We start from the raw sequence: 22,932 nt of genomic DNA on the forward strand, positions 1-22,932 counted from the left end.
TTATATTGGCCAATAGGGTCTCCATATCGCTTTCACATCCAGTCAAATAGCTCTACCCACTAGAGACTTTAACTGTGTGAGGAACACTGAGGGGCAGCGAGCCAAGTGCCCGCCAATGTCTTCATATAGTGAATTAGATTTTGGAGTCAAAATCAGTCTAAAGTGAGAAGTCAGCCTCCATTCTGCATATAACCGCAATGATTGAAGGCCTCTACCCATGACCAATTAATTTTCCAAGATATTGGGTTTACCTCCATCCCATAACGAATTGTGGGAACTACCTTGCTGACATAGAACTTAAAAAGCGGCAGTAGTGAGAAGTTGCAATATGTGGTAGAGACTTTGCACATTTGTGATGTTAACTGTGCAACTTTTCTGCCAAAGATCGACTGGGTTCGAGTGAATGAGGGGGATGCACAGAGGGAGAGGGAAACCCAAATAGCTACCTCTGTCCCTATCGGAATTCTGTGTGTGCCGTGTGTCCATTTGAAAGTTGGGACCCGACATCCAGGCCTCCTAGAGATCATTATCTTAGACTTCTCTGGGTTAATTGACAAATCATTGGCCAAAGCATAGTTCCCCAAAGAATATAGAAGGCGCTGCAAGCCGATGGCGGTGAGGGCCAGGAGGACAATGTCATCAGCGTAGGCCAGCCACCTAACGGGCGGCAGGCCAATCTTTGGACTAGCCAGCGCTGACGACTCCAATGCTCCCCCCAGATCTGGCAAATATAGGTTGTTTGGTTTCACCATACATCCCTGCCTCACTCCTCTCGCCACCCTGACAGCCTCAACACATGTCACATTGCATCCAGCATCACCCTCAAGGAAATATCCTCATGTAAACTCAACAGAATGGCCAAAAGGGGCCTCAGAACCCCCAGTTTTCCTGGCGTCTCCCACAGCCGGTCCCTATTCACTGTATTGAAAGCTCTGGATAAGTCTATCCAGGCTCCGAACAACATTTGGCCCCCTCTTATCCCACCATCCTTCACCCAGGATGTCCAAGACTTTCCCATTCAGGCTTGTTCAGAGGCCTTTCCGGAAGCCTGTCTGGAACCATGAGAGAATGTTGTTTTAACTTTCCCACCGTTCCAAGTCACCCAACAATAATCACGCACATATCTTACTTTCCACGTCAAGGAGGGAGATCGGACGGTAATTCACTAGCTCCGTGCCATCTCACCCCTTGAATATAGCTATTACTATTGAGGTTTTCCAGGAAGGTGGGAATGTTTTTTGCTTTAGGATATTACGAACATTTGGGCCTGGAGTCTTAACCACATACCCACATCTCCTTTCAAGACCTGATAAGTCAGGCCGTTAGGACCAGCCACCCTCAATGCGGATGACCTACTAATTAATTCCGTTATACTACTTTCAGAGCAGTCCATTTCTCATGGTGTGTCGGCGATCCTGAAGCTCGATTTTGCAGGGGCCTTTGTGTAGAGCTGTGCAAAGTAGTTACACCAATTTGTCTCAGAAACCTCATTCCCCTGGAGGCTAGCCTGCGGGGATCTCCTCTTATTTATTAAGCTCCAAAAATTAGGCGAGCTCTTATTTAACAATGCAGTGATCATCGATTCTCCATCTTTTTGGAGGCGGAGAGCTCTCTGTCCATGTGGCCAATTCCTATAAACCTTCCGCAGGAGACTTAGCCTTATTTTATATTCAGTGGTTTCAAGCTGTTCCGCCCCCAGGTCCCTCACCACTCTGCATAGTTCCCGTTTCTTTGCAGGTCGCCTCATCAAACACATGGGCGCAGACTGGATGCAGTGTTAAGCCTGTCTTCCCTGGGCGATCTACTGGCCAAATAACATCCAAGAAATTCCCTGGGCTACAACCACTCATCAGGCTGTGCTCACACTCTTCATCCCTGTACCTTGACAGCCTACTATTCAAGTGTATTCCATCCCTTCTGTACTTTAGGACCTGAAGGGCATAACAACTTTGAAAAATTCCAGGAAAAAAGAAAACGTAGTCAATAACTGAGCTTGCCCCTAACACCCCCCCCATCACTCCATTAGCCATCTGAAGATTCCAGTTGGCAAGAAATGATACCCACCGTCTTTCCACAGCCGTCTGTCTTTTTTAACACAAACCTTCTCGCTGCGTTGGCATGTCTATACATTGGGCATTAAAATCTCCTGCCAGAAGAACATTCACACCTGAGTAATCTAAATGTACCCTTGTCATCACCTCCGACAGTGCTTCCAGGAATTTTGTGAGATCGGAGCTAGCGGGGTTCCAATATATGTTAATAACTATCAGGGAGGGGCCATGGGGTCTCCCCGGAGGACCCAATTTAGCTGGCAATAATCCCTTAGTTGAAACAGGGATTGGGACCAGACCTGTAAATACAGATTTTCGTGCAGCGATGATCATGCCCCCCCCAATGGTCTCCCTCCATTTTCGCAAGTGGCTACCTGGTACGTTATTAAGAATCCATCCAATTTGAATGTGCTCAACAGCTAGGTTTTTTGGAGGAAGACTAGATATTTCTTTCCAAACATTACCTCCTTCATAGAGCCAGCCTGAAAAAGTTCAGACCCCGCGAGCAACTCACAAAAGATCACTCATTTTTACTAAAGAGGTGGCCCCCTCCTCCCCAGCTCCCCAGCATCTGGAGTACCTGGGAAAGAATCTCGGGCAATAAATCCCAGACCTTCAATTGGGCGTTATTCTGGCACGTTTGAACCTCCCCTGCCAACATCTCCTGCTCTTTGTGGTATTTATTTTCTGACCATCCCACACCGGCCCCTCCCACACCCATGCTCCCATTATCTAGATTCGATTCTCTCTCACGCAATACGGTAAAAACCTGTAGACCTTGCTTTCCAAGGTCACCTGAGGCTGCCACAATGACCTTTGCCCCTAACATTGATTTAAGACACACCTCTGCAAATGGAGTATTATCCTTAAATGGGAAAGAAACAAACTCAATCTCACTAGATGTGAACAGGTACAAGTCACAAATCTTATGAAAAATAGCCAGAATAGTTTCACGATTTAATGATTTAGAGTCTTTCCAGAGTATTTTAACCAGAGTCTCGGTATGGCGAATGGTGGTAATTTATCGTCACAAGACACAACCTCCTGTGCCAATGCCAAGTTCCCTTTAAGAATTCTGTCATTATTTATATGGGGGTCCATTGCTATGTCTCCTTCCCTCAGTCTTGCTCCCTTGGCCGCTTTCTCGCTGTGGGCCCTATCCTCCTAATGGTTTCAGACCCTTGTAAGGCCACTGTTTGGGGAAATGCCAATCTGGTCAACTCCCTGGTTCAAAATCGTCCCCTGCCGGAAGATAGGAACCCATCTTTGATGCTTCTGTTCTGGGCTTACCGAGGCAAGACCCAGAGCTTCTGGGGGATGTTGCACCCCCTTGTTCCCATGTTGGAAGATGGGGGTGCACTTAATTAATTTAGGCCTCATACAAGCAGGCGCCCGGAAGGGATTACTAAGTGTGCTCAGGATCTGAGAAAACCTAATTTCCGTCTGTATTCCAATAGTTGAATGAGCAGCCACCACCCCATTAACTTCTGATGGTGCAACTTGCTGGGCTGGGGTCTCATACATGTGATTCAAGTTATGGAAGATCTTTCTCCTAGACACACATTCCCTCAAGCTATAGTGATCTCACCGATTCTCCTTCCCATTCACAGCCCCCCTCCGGGGCACTGTGAGGGCATGGAAGAAACTGGCAGTTCGTGTTTTCCTGCATTTGTTCAGTTTTTGGTTCTTTGTTTTCCTTTCTACTACGGGCTCTATGGCCTCCTTCCCCTTTTTGCCCCTCCTTTTGGCTTTCCCCTTCCTTCCTATTTTTATACAGTGACAGACGACTCTGCAACATTTGAAACCTCTTCAAGGGCTTGCCTGGGTTGTGGAACTATTATTTTGAGTGACGTATCCAGAGGGGCGCCTCTGCAGTCCACGCCAGTCTTCGAAATTCCTCATATGTTGATTCAGAGAGGGGGTATCGTCAAAAAGTGCATCCTATCTATCCTCTACCTGGGAGCAGCTAACATTTTTATTTAGTAGCAACTGTGAAACAACACCCAACCTCCTTTCCCTTTTTCCCTTTGCTTCGGAAATTCCTCCCTGGATAAGGAGTACCTCCTTTGATTGCCTCAAAGCCCCCTCCTCCAGGTTCTTTAATGCAGGGACTATCTTGGTATCTATGACATTGCCGAGGCCCCCCATTGAGGAATCACAAGCTCCCACTTCCTTAGTGAGTTCCATTAGTATTCCGGAATGTACCTGGACTTCCGATTTTAAAAGCTCCAAGACATTAATCAATGAGTTCAAAACAAAGTTCATGGCCACCAAAGTAGTCTCACTCTGAACTGGTTCTCCTGGATTATCCCCTGCTGGCCTCCTAGATCCTGGTTCTAGAGCCACCTCCCTCGGTCCTGGTCCAGATGGAGCCAGCTGTTCTACGGTGGACTTCTAAACTGGAGATTTCAAAAGTGTGCTCACTGCTGCTATGTCATGGCTCCCCTCCTTGAGAGAAACCTTCCTCCAAAGACCACTGTCCCTTCAACTCGGAATCCAAACAGCACTATGGGGTCGAGATCGCCCCTAATACAGCACTTCCGTTAGGGAATTATATCACGTTTTTTTCGCTTAATGTTAGTGGCAGTGAGTGTATACTCCAGGCTACGAGCAAATAATTTACTTGGGACTACCACGTTCATTGGTGTCCTTCCCCCATGTTGGGCTTCATTTTCGCTCTTCTGGGTGTGAACTTGTGCGCACACCGCATTTGGTGGTTTCTCACTTCCAGATTGTATTGGTCGGTGAAGCTGTGGCTGATGCTTGTCCATTTCTCTGCCCTCCTTGATTACGCACGCAAGTCATCAGCCAAAGCACCGCTCCGGGAGTGGTAGTCATTTTAAGGCATGCGAGGCATGAATGTGCAGCTGATAAATTCAGAGGTTACAAATTGCTAATGAATGTATTTGTCCAAATTTGTAGCACACTCCTACAGACTGATTAGTTCAAAGTGAGGATTACCAGCCTTGGTTCCAAAAGTCTGTGCCACACCAATTGCCCAGCCCAAAGACTAAACACGGCTGAAAGGGCAGAGCCCTGCAGTCACAGTGCGCAATACCTACCCACGACTCAAAGGGCAAAACCCTGCAGTCACCGTGAGCACAATTTATGCAGGGCTCAAAGGGAAATGCCCCGCAGTCACTGTGCTAAAGAACCTACCCACGGCTCAAAGGGCACTGTCCCGCAGTCACTGTGCTAAAGAACCTACCCACGCCTCAAAGGGCACTGTCCCGCAGTCACTGTGCTCAAGAACCTACCCACGCCTCAAAGGGCACTGTCCCACAGTCACTGTGGTAAAGAACCTACCCACGGCTCAAAGGGCACTGTCCCGCAGTCACTGTGCTAAAGAACCTACCCACGGCTCAAAGGGCACTGTCCCGCAGTCACTGTGCTAAAGAACCTACCCACGGCTCAAAGGGCAGAACCCCACAGTTGCCGTGTACAAAAGCCTTTCCACAAATTGATATTCCAACAGTCTGGCTTAACAACATTCCCCATTCAAGATGATATTATGGTCTAGGGCAGGGGCGTTGCTAGGGGGGGGCTAAGGGGGCTATAGCCCCATATCTTTTGGTTGTAGCCCCGGATAGAATCTCAGGAGCTACAGCCAAAAGACTAGCTAGCCCCCAGTCCTAACAGTTCTGACATTAGCTTAGCCCCGGGTCTTTGCCAGACCTAGCAACTCCCCTGGTCTAGGGTCAATTATTCACTCTGGACTATCCCCCTGGACACGTCTCTTTGGCTTTGCATTGGTTTTTGATTCATTATGTTGTGTTGTTCCGGGTCCTTACTTAATGTCGGTTGAACACTATCTGATATAGGATGCCAGCGTTCAATCATAGTCAGAAAGACCAATGTCACCAGACGCATATTACCCTGTCGTATCCTTATGAAAGGTGTGGTAGCTCACTGCTAGATGCGGGTCAAGGCTGAGGCTGGCGCGGGGGGGCGGGAGTGGGGGTCAGATCAAGTAGGGGGTATGGATTTGTAAGATATGAGGTCGGAGCGTGGAAGGAATATACCACAATATACCACAACAACCCCTCTCTCTGCTCCTTTGCTCCTTCACCCCATTACCTTGGCAGGTCGTCCCCCATAGTTTCCTCAAGTTGTGGTCAGGCTTAGTCTCTTTTTAAACACTGGGATGCTGTCGGCAGCACAACCAGCAGCGGCCTTCTGTGAGCGACTTCCACACCCAGCAGCACATACAGCACAACCGGCCTTCTGTGAGCGACTTCCACACCCAGCAGCACATACAGCACAAACGGCCTTCTGTGAGCGACTTCCACACCCAGCAGCACATACAGCACAACCGGCCTTCTGTGAGCGGCTTCCACACCCAGCAGCACATTCAGCACAACCGGCCTTCTGTGAGCGACTTCCACACCCAGCAGCACATTCAGCACAACCGGCCTTCTGTGAGCGACTTCCACACCCAGCAGCACATACAGCACAACCGGCCTTCTGTGAGCGACTTCCACACCCGGCCTTCTGTGAGCGACTTCCACACCCAGCAGCACTTACAGCACAACCGGCCTTCTGTGAGCGACTTTCACACCCAGCAGCACATACAGCACAACCGGCCTTCTGTGAGCGACTTCCACACCCAGCAGCACATTCAGCACAACCGGCCTTCTGTGAGCGACTTCCGCACCCAGCAGCACATACAGCACAACCGGCCTTCTGTGAGCGACTTCCACACCCAGCAGCACATTCAGCACAACCGGCCTTCTGTGAGCGACTTCCACACCCAGCAGCACATACAGCACAACCGGCCTTCTGTGAGCGGCTTCCACACCCAGCAGCACATACAGCACAACCGGCCTTCTGTGAGCGACTTCCACACCCGGCCTTCTGTGAGCGACTTCCACACCCAGCAGCACATACAGCACAACCGGCCTTCTGTGAGCGGCTTCCACACCCAGCAGCACATACAGCACAACCGGCCTTCTGTGAGCGACTTCCACACCCGGCCTTCTGTGAGCGACTTCCACACCCAGCAGCACATACAGCACAACCGGCCTTCTGTGAGCGACTTCCACACCCAGCAGCACATACAGCACAACCGGCCTTCTGTGAGCGACTTCCACACCCAGCAGCACATTCAGCACAACCGGCCTTCTGTGAGCGACTTCCACACCCAGCAGCACATACAGCACAACCGGCCTTCTGTGAGCGACTTCCACACCCAGCAGCACATTCAGCACAACCGGCCTTCTGTGAGCGACTTCCACACCCAGCAGCACATACAGCACAACCGGCCATCTGTGAGCGACTTCCACACCCAGCAGCACATTCAGCACAACCGGCCTTCTGTGAGCGACTTCCACACCCAGCAGCACATACAGCACAACCGGCCTTCTCTGAGCGACTTCCACACCCAGCAGCACATTCAGCACAACCGGCCTTCTGTGAGCGACTTCCACACCCAGCAGCACATACAGCACAACCGGCCTTCTCTGAGCGACTTCCACACCCAGCAGCACATTCAGCACAACCGGCCTTCTGTGAGCGACTTCCACACCCAGCACACATTCAGCACAACCGGCCTTCTGTGAGCGACTTTCACACCCAGCAGCACATTCAGCACAACCTCTGTGAGCGACTTCCACACCCAGCAGTACATTCTTAAAATAATTCTAAACTGCTTCAATGAAACAAGATATTTGAACCACAGTGATAACACGTTTGTTTTTCATGCTTGTCATGTGTCGTGCAAAGCAGGAAATGAAAAATAAATACATTTAGGCTTATGCATTCCATTATTTATGCGTTAAATGAACGCTCACTGCTCATGATCTGAAACTTCTAAGCCCCCGCCCCTACTCGGGTCCCCTTCCCTCATCCTCTTGTGAGGCAAAACAACCTGGGTGTCATCTTCGACTCCTCTCTCTCGTTCGCAACTCATATTGCTGACTTTGCCAAGAAGGCTCACTTTCAACTTCATCCCCTCAGAGGCATTCTCCCTTTCCTCACCTTCACCCAGAACCTCAATGCCTCTAGAGCTCTGGTTCTCTCCGGGCTTTAATATTGCAACAACCTCTGCAATATACCTCTTTCCTCCCTCCGCCCTCTACAACTAATCCAGAACCTAAATAAATAAAACATTTGATAGTCAAGAAAGCTCCAGTTTTCCTGGCCTCGAGGGAGCAGAATAAATCTAAAAGGCACATGTGCATTTGTGTTAGAGGATGTGTCTATCATTGTGTCACTCTGTGTCTGTGTCTGTGTGCAAAGAGATGGGTGCGATTATGCTCCTGTGTGTGTATTTCCTGTGTGTGTATATGTGTTGTGGCTTGTTGTGTGTGCAAAATGTATGTTCCTGGGCATGCACAAAGTGATATGCGTGATTGGTTAAGTTTAGGGATGTGTGTTTGTCTGCATGAGGGTGATGCATGTATCTGTGTTTCCAGCATGTGCTCTCTGTGCTGTGTGCTATTTGTATTTTCGTTTGGGTGATAGCTAAAAGGTGGGTTATAATACAATGTTTTGCAGTGGATTATGCCGTGATGACCAAAAATATGGCTCTGGCGACATCTCAGCCCAAAATGTATCATTGTAGCAGGAACTAAAATTATAATGAGAGATCCCTGCTATATGGGTATTCATTGTGAGCGTGTGTAGTGTGGTATTATGAGGGATCTCTTCTACATTGCTATCCGTGTGTGACGTGGTATAATGAGGGATCCCTGCTACATGGGTATCTTTTGTGAGTATGTGTGGTGTGGTATAGTTAGGGATCCCTGCTACATGGTTATCCATTGTATGCGTGTGTGGTGTGGTGTAATGAGGTATACTTTCTACATAGTTACCATTGTATGCATGTGTGGCGTGGGTGGTGACGGATCCCTTCTACATAGTTACCATTGTGTGCATGTGTGGCGTGGGTGGTGACGGATCCCTTCTACATAGTTACCATTGTGTGCATGTGTGGCGTGGGTGGTGACGGATCCCTTCTACATAGTTACCATTGTGTGCATGTGTGGCGTGGGTGGTGACGGATCCCTTCTACATAGTTACCATTGTGTGCATGTGTGGCGTGGGTGGTGACGGATCCCGTCTACATAGTTACCATTGTGTGCATGTGTGGCGTGGGTGGTGACGGATCCCTTCTACATAGTTACCATTGTGTGCATGTGTGGCGTGGGTGGTGACAGATCCCTTCTACATAGTTACCATTGTGTGCATGTGTGGCGTGGGTGGTGACGGATCCCTTCTACATAGTTACCATTGTGTGCATGTGTGGCGTGGGTGGTGACGGATCCCTTCTACATAGTTACCATTGTGTGCATGTGTGGCGTGGGTGGTGATGGATTCCTTCTACATGGTTATCCATTGTGTGCATGTGTGGAGTGGGTGGTGACGGATCCCTTCTATATGGTTATCCATTGTGTGCATGTGTGGCATGGGTGGTGACGGATCCCTTCTACATGGTTATCCATTGTGCGTGTGCTTGGCGTGGTGTGGGGCTGTAATAGCACTGCTATGTGAAAAGATGCCACGACTGAACAATCTATACAGTTGTGGGTAACATGAAGCTGCTTTCTTCATGTCCTTTCCTCACCCGATGAGTCACTCATATCACCAAGGTTGGCAGGAAAGAAAGAAGCAAGTGTTGCCAAATGCGCCTATGGCCTGGGCCAAATCATCAAGTCAAGGATGACATGGTTTGTTTCTAAATTGATGGGAGTGCACCAGGAAAGTTGGCAGGACCTTCCGTGAGGGCAATATCTCTATGTCTAGCATGAGAATACATCCTGCTTCATGGACTGTACCATCATGGTAGGTGGATAGCAAACATGTAAACAAAAAGTGTCAAACGTTTGCTTGATGCCCATGTGTGTGAGAGGTGGGCTTGAGCTTCCTAGAGCTAAGAACCAGCCAGGTCTGAATAAATATATCTATATAAGGTGATGCAGAGGACAAAACAGAGCATGATTTCTCTGTACCTTTCTTCCATGGCCTATGTTGTCCAAAATGTTGAGGTTGAGTGGTTTTCTTGAGTAGCTGCCAACTTGGTCCTGACTGGCCGGTGGAGTGATTTTCTGTTTGCGGGGTAAGCTTCGGCTGGAGGTAATAGCACCAATCTCCTGACGCGAAACCTTCTCCTTGTGTATGTCCACCTTCTGCAAGGAGCGAAAAAACAATTCAGTAACTTTCTTCATGGCAACCTTTCCTCACTGCTTCTCTTGAACCAATCATTACTACCCGCTCATTCTTCGGATGGCCTCCCTGCGTTTACAACTGTGAGGAACCTTTTAAGCACTCTTTCGTTAGACAGGACCATCTGCGGCTTCATGGGCACATCTTGATTCTGGTCTCCACAGACCTGCAATGTCTTAGCACTGCACACAGAGTCCCTCAAGACATTTCTCTATAAGCCATACATAGGGCGACTAAATGGCTCCATATCATCACAATCACACTCATACAAAACTGGGCTTTCATTTAACAAACAAGTGCATTCTGGGAGGTGCAACCTTGGGTAATTCTAGTTGAACATACTGCACTGAAGAACCTCCAGCCACTAATTTGTGAAAGGAAAGCAGAGGACTGGAAGGATGGCTCCCAAGTGGCACAGTCTGCTTGTCACCCTATCAATAATCCAATAAAAAATGTATTCCCTTTGCTTCCTGCACCTTTTCTAACTGAATTGCCTTTTTAACGTGCACACACATCTCTCACCTTGCTTCCATCACTCTCTCCAAAACCAAATCTGACACATTAAACCCTAGGCCTTTAAACATCTCACACAACCATTCCCAGTCCATCAAACAAGATCTTCACACTCACAAAGCCCCTGCCCCCCCAACACTGCTTCTTTTCGCTATCTCTTTTCCGTTGCACATCCCACTATGTGTGGACTTGCCAAATATTCTTTGAAGTCTAGATTACATCAATAGCTTCTTTCTGGGCCTTGGCAACCATCACATCAAGAATGCACAGCTCATTCACAATGCAGTGGCTTGCCTTCCAACTCGTAGGGGTAGAAGCGAACACCCCACCCCGCAGTAAGAGGTCTTCATGGGCTAGCAGTCTCCCAGAGAACGAGAATTCAGTCTCTCTGCAGGTAGTTTCCTGTTTTAGGCTTGTTGTTTCTAAGTGATACTTTCCCTGGCTAAATTACTTGACACCACTTGCGTTCATCAGCAGTGGAAACATTTTTTGACAACCCCCATCCTTAAATATCAAACAGGGGTAGAGTCCTTACCACCAATCTTTGGAAAAAAAATCCATCTGCTTTGAGGATTTTTTGATTATTTTATGCATTCCAAAAAAAGGTACTTTTTCCAGAGTGGCATTGTTTTCATGGCATGAGGCACTACAATAAACCCAAAACAGCACAAACAACACAACATATATTATAGCAGAAACAGAACACAACATAACGCCTCCCTTCATTACATAACACCTTGACAATGCCCTTCTTTCTCCAATCGATCACTTTAATTCACACAAGTAGGCATTTATTTTGGCAGTTGGGGAGACCCCATCTAGGTAGTTAGATTGATCTTAAAGCACCTAGTATTTGCTACTTGGCCCTTCTCTCCGAAATCTAAGAGGCATTTAAGAGCCTGCAGGTTATCTTTTCATGGGAACACCATTTCTCAATGAATTAACTCTCCACCAGTACAAGGCATGCTACGGACAAGTCTACTAGAGAACTCCCTCATGGTGACCTGTTTTGTGATTGCATCAAGACTATAATGCACTTATTCCTATTAGTACTCAGACAGGCGTGGTTTCGGCCTCCCAGCTAATGAGGAGGCCCAGAATGGGGGCAAATGGTAAAGCGCCTACTCGGAGCCTCCTCGGAGCTGGCGGCCGCCATCTTCCCCTGCCATGTCTCAGGTAAGTGCTTGCCTGCGCCTCTGCTTCCCCTTCCCCTAGCCTCCCTTTTCTTCCTGTTTAGCCCACACTGCCTAATTTAACTGCTGCTGCCATTTCCCTTACCTGCGCCATGAACAGTAGTGTGCCCGGCACATCTCTGACACACAAATGGCAACCATGGAAAGGGAGAAGGGACTATGTGTAATTCCCGTCTTCCCAATCCATTGCGTCCATCATTTTTTGTAGTTTTTTTAAAGTTGAAAAATGGCAAACACATTGTTTCTCAACACTATTAGTATCCCGGCACAATAGCAATATAACCCTCAGAGGAGGGGCATTACCGGGGCAGGTAATGCCCCCCACTTGGGATATATTACTTAAGTACTTTGTTTTGCCGGCCAACAACCTACTTAAACTACATGGGTCAAAGTAAGGATGAGATGGCCAGGTTCCAAAAGTTGCTTCATGGTATCAGGCCATATTAAGAAATGATTGGAAACGATGAACTGCCACATGTTATCGTAAACGAAAGTCCACGAGTCACCAGCACTGTTTATCAGTTCCATCACTTCACGTGTGCAATCAAAGTCTGTGGCACGTTCTGCTTTGCAATAGTAATTGGGTGGACATCGGTGTGGTAGTGTTTATTATAACTTTCATGCCCTGCCACCGTGGCGGACATGTGCTATTTAACGGCTCACCAGCCCAAGCTCAGGCCGTTAAACGCCATGTCCGCCATGGAATTTCCCAGGGTCTGTCCGAATGAAAAAAAAGGTTTAAAAAAATAGTCGCAATAAACAGAGAAAAGGGACTGTGTCCCTTTTCGAATGATGGCGGCTATAGAAAACACGTTCAAAAATGGCTGCCATCATCCCAAAAGGGACCTTGACCCTTTCCTATTTTCATGGCCGTGGCTATTTTTTTTTCCTACCACGGCGGCAGTGAATGCAGAATCGCAGAAAGGCAGATTCTGATTGGTCAGTCCGCCTTTCCCGCGTGCGAATGTAGGATATTAGCCGCTTTTCAGCAAAATGATAGGATTTGTGAATGTAACACCAGAAATCCTTTAACTCTCTGATGACATTGCATGACCTTTGACCCTACTGATGTTACAAGAAATAACAACACACAGCCTTTGAGCATGATGAACTTGTGAGATGCGGATGGCAAATACCTAGAATAGGCATAAACGAGGTCAATACATTCCAATCTTACAAAACAAAATGCATTCGATAGAAGGGAGCAAAGTGTTCAACAGTTGACCCCTACACGGTGCTGCTACCCTCATTTGCTGTGCCACTGATATCGCCAACAGTGCGTGCAGTACAGACTCAGGAGACTGCTCATGTAAAGGCTGTGAGTTTCATGAGTGTAGGCGTAGCAGGAGAAATGTAGGTGGCCACAAGTGCAATCCTTGGGCACCAATCCATTCTGCCAGCCCTTCGCCAGTTCATAAAACTATGTATGCAAGAACAAAGCGAATTAATGTAAAAGGGTCTTGTATTGAGCGTGTTGCAATTGAATATCTCTAAATGCGAGAACATTTGCAAAGAGCAAAAGTGTGTCTATTTTAGAAAACAGAAACAATGGAACTTCTATAGAAGAAAGCGGATAGCTCAGGGTTTGTCTTGGAAGCAAGACAACGCAGTGCAACACAGGTTTGAATCCTGATCCAGCACTTAGAAACCAATATTTGGTATTAAGCACGTTATAAAAGAATAATTATAATTATATTATAATTATAGCAGTGCCGAAAAAATGAATACCAGTGGGGCAGGTGTGGTGAAATTGGCAGAACATTGCAGATATTTGGAAATGCAGCAGTTGCATGAAAAAGTCGACAGTAGCAACTCTTGTTAAACTGACAGGCAGTTGTAGATTAGAAATGGGTGCTTTGTAGGTCACAGGGCCTGGTTATTATGATCTCTTGCCGCAGGGTTTTTAAAATTGGGTAGTAGGACTACGACGGACTAGACCCAGTTACTGTTACCAGGAGGAACCAGCATTGGTTCTTGAAGGACATCCAAGGGGACCATCCTCATCTAAGGAGTGTGCCGCGAGGTGGGCCTCAGGGTCTAGGGCACAGTGAGTGAACGGCTCTCAAGTGTGGACTTATCCCTTTACGAATGCCAGGTTCTGAAAGAAACCCTTGACTTTTATGAGTTATAAAGTCATACCTCTTCACACAAAATAGCTAATTGCTAAAGCTTCGAGACCCACCTTACATATCTTGCCCCATTGCTTTGGAGGGCACTTCGAGGTTGCTTACTGTTGACATTCATGCACAATAATAAATAGTTAAAACAAAACATAGCAGCCATTTTTAATTTACAACTGAACCCCTTGCCTCTTTGAAAAAGCCAGCCTCTACTATTGGCGTCCCACTAAGTCTGCCACGTTGGACTTCCTTGTACCCCAGTAAGACAAATTCCTAAGCCATTCTTTTCCAAAGCGTCAACATTATAATTTGTACACATCCATAATGCTAGGAAAGGTATCTGTGGTGGTTTGCAAATATAACTGTGTAGTGGTGGTTTGCAAATATAACTATGTAATGTATTACTGCCATGGAGCGAGAAAGGCAAGGTATGTATGGACTGTTGATGGAGGGCAACGGTGTTGCAGGGATATTAGTCTGATCTGGGGGATATTATAGCCAGCTGCACTGGAGCAGGAGATACTTTCCAAGATATTGTAGGGAATCTGTCAAAGCTTTGGGAATGCAATGTGTATTGTTATCACAAGTAGCAGCCAACCTCTGTGGAATGAGGTAGGGCCAGGCCTGCATGTGCTGGGATTGGGTGTGAATGGCAATGCTGGTGTCTGTCGAACATCGATCGAGGAAGAATGTTGATGATCTGTGAGTTGGGATTAATACCAATTGTGCAATAGGCCGAGCAGGTTTTATAGTGTGAGCTAAGGTTTGAGTAGGCGTCTTGGCTTCATGGCAGTAACATCTATCTCCATAAGGCTTTGGATCAAGGTATTTGTTGCAGGAAGGCATTATGGGTCTCACTCGCACCAGGAAAGAAAGAAGGAAGAACTGTGTTAGTTATTGCAACAATATTCTAGTCCATCAGCCAGTTAAGATCCAGGCAGATGTTAGGCAGCAATGATTGAGTTCATAGTGTGTGCAGCAACTATTACACAAATAAATGGGGCAAGTGGCCGCAGGCTGCCATCTTGCTCAGTTCATTTCCATCTGAGGCTGTGGAAGAACTTACATGGGAGATGTAGCAAATGGTCCCTTCCACTCTTTGAAGCTCGATGGCCTGCATCTCCAGCATCTTCAGTATGTTCCCGGCCAAGCTGTTGATTTGATACGCCACGCTGGCCAATGACTGGGTGGTCAAGGTCATGGTCTCCTGCAGCGCTTGTTGTTTATCTTGAGCCTAAATGTAGAAAGAAAGGTTAAGACCCTTGCCTGAGAGATCATCTGTCTGGCATTCACCAAACATGGCCATACAAGTAATGGGCTCAACAAAGAAAAATCAGCAAGAGACTGTAGGTTACCTCCATAAGTATAGGTACTTTAAGTCTTAGACATGGGGGGTTGAGAGTTTGGAGGAACGATGGACCCCTGCGCTATGGGTAAGTCCAGTCAGAGAGTTGGTTTGGATCCTGCAGCCAGGAAAAAGGCTTGTTTGCGCCATTACAAACCGGGTTTGCCCATATATGTGCGTACTTTAAGTCTTAGGCACCCGTTTCTGAGAGAATGTAGCAAACCACTATCCACCAGTCTATAAATGGGATGTACAAAGTTTGGCCAGGACCCAATTGTTCACGGCCGAATTGACCCACCCATCCCTTGCACTCCCCCACCCATCCCATACTTACCTTTTCACCGTCTGCTCTTCTTCTAACCCTGCAGCGTCGGATCCGTCCCTCCTACGCAGGTCAGATCCAAAGCTGCAAGGTCCGCTTTTCTTTTTTTTTGTTTTTATTTCTTCCTGTCCCCAGCCTCCAAACCTCCGGATGCGGGGGGACACCCCTACTACCCTCTAAAGCTGTCACTACCACTGTCACTAAAGCTGTCATTTACAAATGATCAAATGGTGCTGGCCAAATTCAGCCCGATTTACCATACGATCATTTGTAAACGATCAATTTGGGTAATACCTATAAATGCACATCAATTCTTGCAAGGACATAGCATTTAGTGTAAGACAAAGACCACCGTGTCAATACAGTTTTTTATGTGTCTGCCTACTACACTTAGCAGCCAAAGGCTCTGTGGACCCATACTTTACCATCACCTACTCAGTGCATGTGTTTCCCTACCCCCATCTGCTTTCCCAGGGAAGCATTGTGAAGAGTGTAGACTCTGAAGCGGAGCAGGATGAAATATGCCTAGTCGCTTGGTGCCTGATCAGTCTGCTGTAGTTCCCTTCCCATATTTGGAAAACAATCTCATGGGAAAATATGATAGCTCAGATACAAGATGAGTGCTAGATACTCCACCCCACACTCAACCTGGAGAAGGAGGGTTAAAGAAATGGAGAGGTCAACCACAGAAGCGTGTCCGATCTTACATTGGAACCTCAGAGGAATCTGCAACGATTTTGCTTCCCAGTCCATCCACTTCCAGACAAAAGGATCCAGTGCGAAAGAGATTTATGAAACTATGATCGCAGACCAGATAATCACTAAAGTGTATTGAAACATTTGGAGAAAAAACCTCATTCATGGATAGATGTATTTGCAACATTTAAAGCAATCATGGGTGACTATTGATAAAAAGTTTGTAGAGAACCACACCCTCTTGCCCAGGTGAATTCAATCTTCATGGTAAGATTCCTTTGAAGTCCTGAAACGCTGTTCATGGAACTGCCCTAAGCAGGAATTGTAAATACGTAACTTAATGGAATTCTATCCTAGGAAGAGATCGCAATCCTGATTGCCAGGGAGAATTTTGCAGAAAGAACTTAAGGAATTATCAGCAACTTTCAACCCACGCAGTAACAAAACACCAGTGTCAATTCGCAGGCCATGTTTAGGAGGGGCATGGTGTGTTTTCCTACTCAGCCACTGTTTATCACAGCATAGGCACAATTTGAATTCAATAGATCTGATATGACTTTTTCTTTTTACAAATGTCGAACTTTACATTGCTTATGGCAGCGTGGAAGGAGGCATTCCTGATTTGCCTACTAAAGTGACAGACACATTGACACCTTTAATAGATCCTTTATGTGTCCTAATGCGCGGTTAGGCAAAGAATGATTATTTATTTTTATTTAAAGTGTACTTGGCTAAAAACAAGCCTTAGACACAGTCAAATAAGTGTTAAATACAGTATAAAGTACAATCTAAACAGAATAAAAAACTCAACACATGATTAGTACAAAAACAATCTACTAAAATACAATTGATTACATAATGTAGTAAATGCTTATTAATCTTGGTTCTCATTCATTTTCTTCAAATATTCTTTCAAACATGATATATTGCAGTCGAAATAACTGTGGAGGATCCTGAGTATATCACGCTCCAAAATTGGTTTACACCAATGTCAGATAATCTATGCATCAGCTGGTTATAGCCCTTCACATAACATGGCAATACGTTCTGACCATCATTTAAAACATGTTGTGTGGACCCTCACAGCGTTCGATGTCTCAGTTTGTGTGAGGGATTTCGGGCCAGTTAGCGATGCCGGCTTAGTGAGAGTACCACTGAGTTCCCCCTCGCTCGCAGGTGAGTAGAATACCTCTGAGTGTGTGAACAATGCTGAAGTGCTCAGTGCACTGGCTAGCACTAGATTTGTGGTTGTGCGGGCCGTGCAGTGGCTTGGCTTGTTCAGGCTGCTGCACGGTTTGCTCAATGATCAATTCGCTGTTCTGTTTCTCTTAGGGTCAAAGCTGTTCACTGGCTGTTCCACCACTGGGGCTACTGGTATTGGAAGTTTTATGGAACAAACAAAGAAACTGGCCAGCATTGGGCAGTGCAGGTATGGGATGATCAACAGTAGTACTCATTTCATACTTGGGGGCTCATGACGTTGGCCCCTCCCAACTCCCACACCCCACCTCTGGGGCAAGTCTGGCTCTGGGAGTCCCTATGGTAGGGCTCCCACTCCAGGCTGAGAGGGGTGCCCATCCACGATTCATGGGATTAGGCATCTGACCCGGTCACAACCCCCAGTGTCACTAAACACATCAAGACTAACCCTTGAAGTCTTTCTGTTAGATTCCTGTGCATAATATTTAGTTCAGTCGTGTCATTGGGCCCCCATAAACAGTACATTTGCCTGCAATTGCATGTTTATGTGTAGGCATAAGTGCATACTATGGCACCTAACTAAGCAGTTGCCCCTTTTTGTATATAAATGAAGAAAGGGAAAGGACTAGATACATCATATCAGAAGCACCAGAATTCAACAAGTCCCCCCCCCCCTCAAACCAATGGATCAAACTTGCATTCCCCAATGATTGGATGCTCTTGAAATCAATTAAACATGCCACAGCTGTAAAGACAGATCGGTTCCTAAACCAAATTTTATTCCACCAAACTCTAAGACTCGAGTAAATCCATTTTGTCGAAGAGGCTTCCACTTGATTCATAAAATGGCCATGGTGGGGTAGCCATCTTTATTAATATAACAACCAGAGTGTTACAGGTATGCATTGAACGAGTGCCCTCGCACTGTTTTGTGACCCAGGGTGAAAGGTGATCATCGACAGAACCCTATTGTTGTATTTTGGACTTGGCTTAAAGGTCAGCTTTGGGAGTCCTTGCATTGCACTTTGGAACAGGGCTATAGATAGGCATCCAAAGAGATCCTAGCATTGTACCTTGACATGGGTTAAAGGGAGGTGTCGAAAAAGAGCCTCCCTCACATTGCTGTGTGCTCTATGATTAAAGGTATGTGTTGGAAGAGAGCCTGATTGAGAAAAAGTGCATTGAAAGAGACCAACCTATTGTATTTTGCTTTTATGGATTACTATAGACATCGAAAGATAAATGTTGCAATTTTTTATCAATAGATGGACCTGGAGTTAAAGGTCAACCTTTGCACGCTATGGAGGCCGCTGGGAAAAGCTTGACACAGAAATCACTGGCAGAATGACATCATTCCGTAGGGCACCAGTAAGGCAGGAAGAGCAGGCGTAAAGGCGATGGCCAAGTGAGCGGGAGCGGTAAGGGAAGGAAACGCGAAGGGGGAGAGCTCATAGGAGGGTCAGGTGCTGGCGGTGTGGATGAGTGGTGCGAGTGCAGGGGTTCGTCTCTAAAAATGCAAGATTCTTTGGCAGGGCGCAGTTCAACAGGTGGCCTCGGGACCCTGAACCAAGGTGAAGATTGAAAGAGACCATTTATACTGTACTCTAACCTGGGCTTGAAGGCAATCCTTGCAAGAAAGCCCTCAAACTTCACTCAGATTGGGGATCAAAGGCGAACATTGAAAGAGAACCTTTGCATTGGGCACTGATCTGGGGTTAAAGGTGAGCCTTGTGAGAGAGCTCTCATGTTGTACAGTCCATTATCAAGCTAGGGCATCCTGCAAATTGTCCTCTAGGTTCCCAAAGAGGGAGGTGAAGCAGGTAGGGGTACTCCTACAGATGATATGCCAGGCATTAAGAGTGGTGGACCCCTTTATGTGCTATGTCTTCTTTTCCAGGGTAAAACAGTGCACACATCAAAGCAAATGGTTTGATATGGGGGTGTTATAATGGACTTCTTTGTAGATCAGGGGTCTACAACCCTGGGCCCTCCAGATGTATTTGACTACATCTCTCTTCAGCCCTAAACAACAAAGTCAATGGGGAGGGACCATGAGAGTCGATCAAACATCTGGAGAGAAGCAGGTTGCAGACCACTGATGTAGGTAATCCCGCTTTTTTTAAATGTAATAGCAATAGACATTTCAACATCATAAAATATCGTGCAACAAATAGACCTTGGAACATTCAGACTTGCTTTAGATGAATACTAGCTGGCGAGAGAGCTCCACAATAGTGGCTGATTGGTGCATTCTGTACTGGCAGATCTTTAAATTGTGCCACCCACCCGAAAGTGTCTAACCTGGACCCCAGGCTGTGCAGATTGTTGCAGAGTGGACAGAATATTTATAATTATAGTTGTCAGGTACTAGAACAGGCGAGGGGGGTGTGGTGGTCTCCCAGCCAATGAGGAGGCCCAGAAAGAGGTCTTTACCACACAGGGAAAGACCCCGCTCTGAGCCTCCTCTGAGCGGGAGGCCACCCTCTTCCCTTACCGCGATGAAGGTAAGTGCGCTCCCCAAGTGACCCTTGCTTCGATCAGGATTGTAACTGAGGCCCGGGGTATTACCAGACCAGTAATGCCTCCCTCCCTCCTCGAGTTCTATTGCTTAAATAACCTTCAGCTGATTTACAAAGCCACAAAGACAATGTGCAGTGCAGTAAACATTGCTTAGCATGTCACTCCCGCCCTAAATTGAATGCCCTGAGGCCTTTAAGTACTGACCTGGATTCTTGTTCAAAAATCTTCTCCAGTAGATTTCATTCTGAAATATCTTCTTCCAAGGAGAAATGATTCTGAAATAGATTCAACCTGAGAAATATTGTATCCTCATCCTGGCAAATCCCCCCTATTCTGTATCCTCAGAGAATTAACTATGATACCCCCCACTCTCGTTCACACTTTTAGGGGGTTGTTCTAATCTGATGCGTGGTCTCCCTTTCAGGGGATAACACTTGTAACTCGTTCAAGTCTCCTCATACTCTGGTTAGAATGTACTCTGATAGAGTCTTCCATTGAAGGTCAGGGTCTTTCCAGATACCAACACCCTCTCACCAAAGAAGAAACTATCATGTGGCCCTACAAGTGTTTTGGACTTCAACTTCCATCAGGCCTAGCCAGAATAGTTAGTGGTGAAGGGTGATGGCAGTTGTAGTCCAAAACGTCTCAGGGGCTATACAATGAGTACCCATGAGATTGAGTGTCCCCCTTTCAAAACGGATGATCTATTCTGAATCATACCTCCACTTTTAAGTGAGGAGGGGCTATTTCGATAGACCTCTGGGGTGGAGATAAATAGGGTAATAGGTCTGATTTACAGCTGTTATTCCAACCTCTAATCATGCAGTATTGACTTCATGCAGACATTTCAAAACATTCTATGGAGTAAATACCTCACAATGGGGTTTGATGGTAGAAACAGGCAGTATTTAAAATGAACCTGCATGTATTATGAGTTAAGTGAAATGCTTCTGGTGGATTAGGGCGTCTTACAATTACCTCCCATTCATATCTATTCTATGCCAGCAACTTCTTTCAGTTACAAAGAAACAAAATAGGCTTAAAGGATAGTTCCGGGACTTTTTTTTATTGTTCCTATGGTTCGGCCATGTGTTTTTAAGCATAAATCGGTAGATCGTAGAAAACTTTCCTATGGACCTTACCCGACTTTTCGTCCATTAACGTACTCGAAATCAGCCGCCATTTTCTGATAATCCTATCATTTCCCCCCATCGCCCTGGCTCACCTGCTTTTGCGGCACTAAATCAAATCCCCCGCCCCTGAAACAGACTTGATCAAAACATTCATATTCCTCGCCTCTATCCGTGACATGACTGAGCTGCGTAGGCAAACGCGCCCAGGCGTCTTCTACGCGACTCCACACAGAACCAGGAAATCAACACAGATGAGCTCACACAACACAGCGCGCCACAATTGGGAATATGAAACTGTACTTTTAAATTAAACCGCAAGATTGTAAATTTGGTAAAGTACATTTATTTGACATCAAATGTTTTGAGAATATTCAGCGATTTGCATTTTTATTTGCTCACGTTCCAAAAAGTTTGTTTTGAGGCACACGATGTTCCTTTGCTGTACACAGGGTCTTAGATCATCTCACAATACAGCGCCACAATTCGGAATATGAAACTGTGGTTTAAAAGCAAACGGCAAGATTGTACATTTGGCAAAGTACATTTATTTGACATCAAATGTTTTGAGAATATTCAGCGATTTGAATATTCAGCGGTCGCACTGATAATCGCATGGCTGTTCCAACAACGAGGCACTAGGCCACCACAACGGTCTGTATGTTGCATCTAGCTGTTAGTACCGCGTAAGGGCATACTTGTACTTGGCGATCGTCCCATAAAATGGTCAGGGTGGTAACGTTGTTCACGCGGAGAAGCAACTGGCGGTTGAAAAACCCATCCGCCGGTGTCTGGTACTCGTGACACAGACAATAATGTATGATGTACCTGTTTGACAAACATAAAAAATTAAATTAGTCTCACCATCAGATCTTTATTAAAATTATTCATTTTATATATTAGGTCGGGAAATTATTTCATAGCTAGGACAGTGCAACTGGGTATTATACGTCAAGGGGGGGCTGTAGGATACTGAGACAGTCCCCCAGTGCAGGGGTTGACAGGGAGGCAGTGCAGGTGGAGAGTGGAAGGGCCCAGGACCGAGGTCGCAGACAGTGGACCAGTTGTAGCAGGGGAGAGGGAGAGAGAAAGCAGAAGCAAAGAGGAAGGTTTTGAGGTGCTTCCGTAAAAGGAGATGGTTCTCCTCAAGATAGTGCGCGGTACAAAACAATATGCCACATAGAATGAACAAGTACAACTTAACCCGTCTTTAAAGCTACTGTATAGTAATTAAATTGCGGTATAAACTCATCTAAAGAGTTACTTGCATTATATTTGCATTTTCCATTGTGTCTGTGCGTAGGGCAGCCCCGAAATACCACTCCTTCTATGCCGACGTTATTTCTTCTAATGAACGAACATGAAATGGCTTTCGTTTCTGAAATTATATTCATTATCGTTTCTTACGTTATTGCCCCACACCCCCAAAAAGAAGTCTTTCGGGATGGTCCCGGCCTGTCAAGGTCAAATAACAATAGAACCTTATACTGAGTCGTGGGCCACTCCGGCACCCGAGCAAAAAATCAAAGCAGCTGACCTTCACTTTCAACGAGCACACATTCCTAGTTAGCTGCATTCAGTGTAAGGCCATCTCACAGGACTTGAAATTTACACTCCATCTTTGCATTTTGTCTGCGTGCTTTGCAGCCCCAGAGAACCATAAATACGGAGACATTCTA

The 22,932-nt window shown here is 46.3% G+C and overlaps 1 protein-coding gene across 6 annotated transcripts in view; it reads right to left on the minus strand.

Moving 5' to 3' along the window:
* The window catches only part of ABI3 (ABI family member 3), a 331,848-nt gene that overhangs the window by 226,437 nt on the left and 82,479 nt on the right, over positions 1–22,932 (minus strand). For all 6 annotated transcript variants that reach the window (XM_069634398.1, XM_069634396.1, XM_069634393.1 and 3 more), the window contains 2 exons: positions 15,107–15,274; positions 10,001–10,177 (listed from right to left, as the gene is read on the minus strand). In XM_069634398.1, coding sequence (XP_069490499.1) covers positions 10,001–10,177; positions 15,107–15,241 — 312 coding nt within the window. In that variant the 5' untranslated portion in view covers positions 15,242–15,274. The remainder of the gene's footprint in view (positions 1–10,000; positions 10,178–15,106; positions 15,275–22,932) is intronic.

Source organism: Ambystoma mexicanum, chromosome 13 (genome assembly GCF_040938575.1).
Source record: "Ambystoma mexicanum isolate Mex_15411 chromosome 13, UKY_AmexF1_1, whole genome shotgun sequence".
Classification (NCBI taxonomy): domain Eukaryota; kingdom Metazoa; phylum Chordata; class Amphibia; order Caudata; family Ambystomatidae; genus Ambystoma; species Ambystoma mexicanum.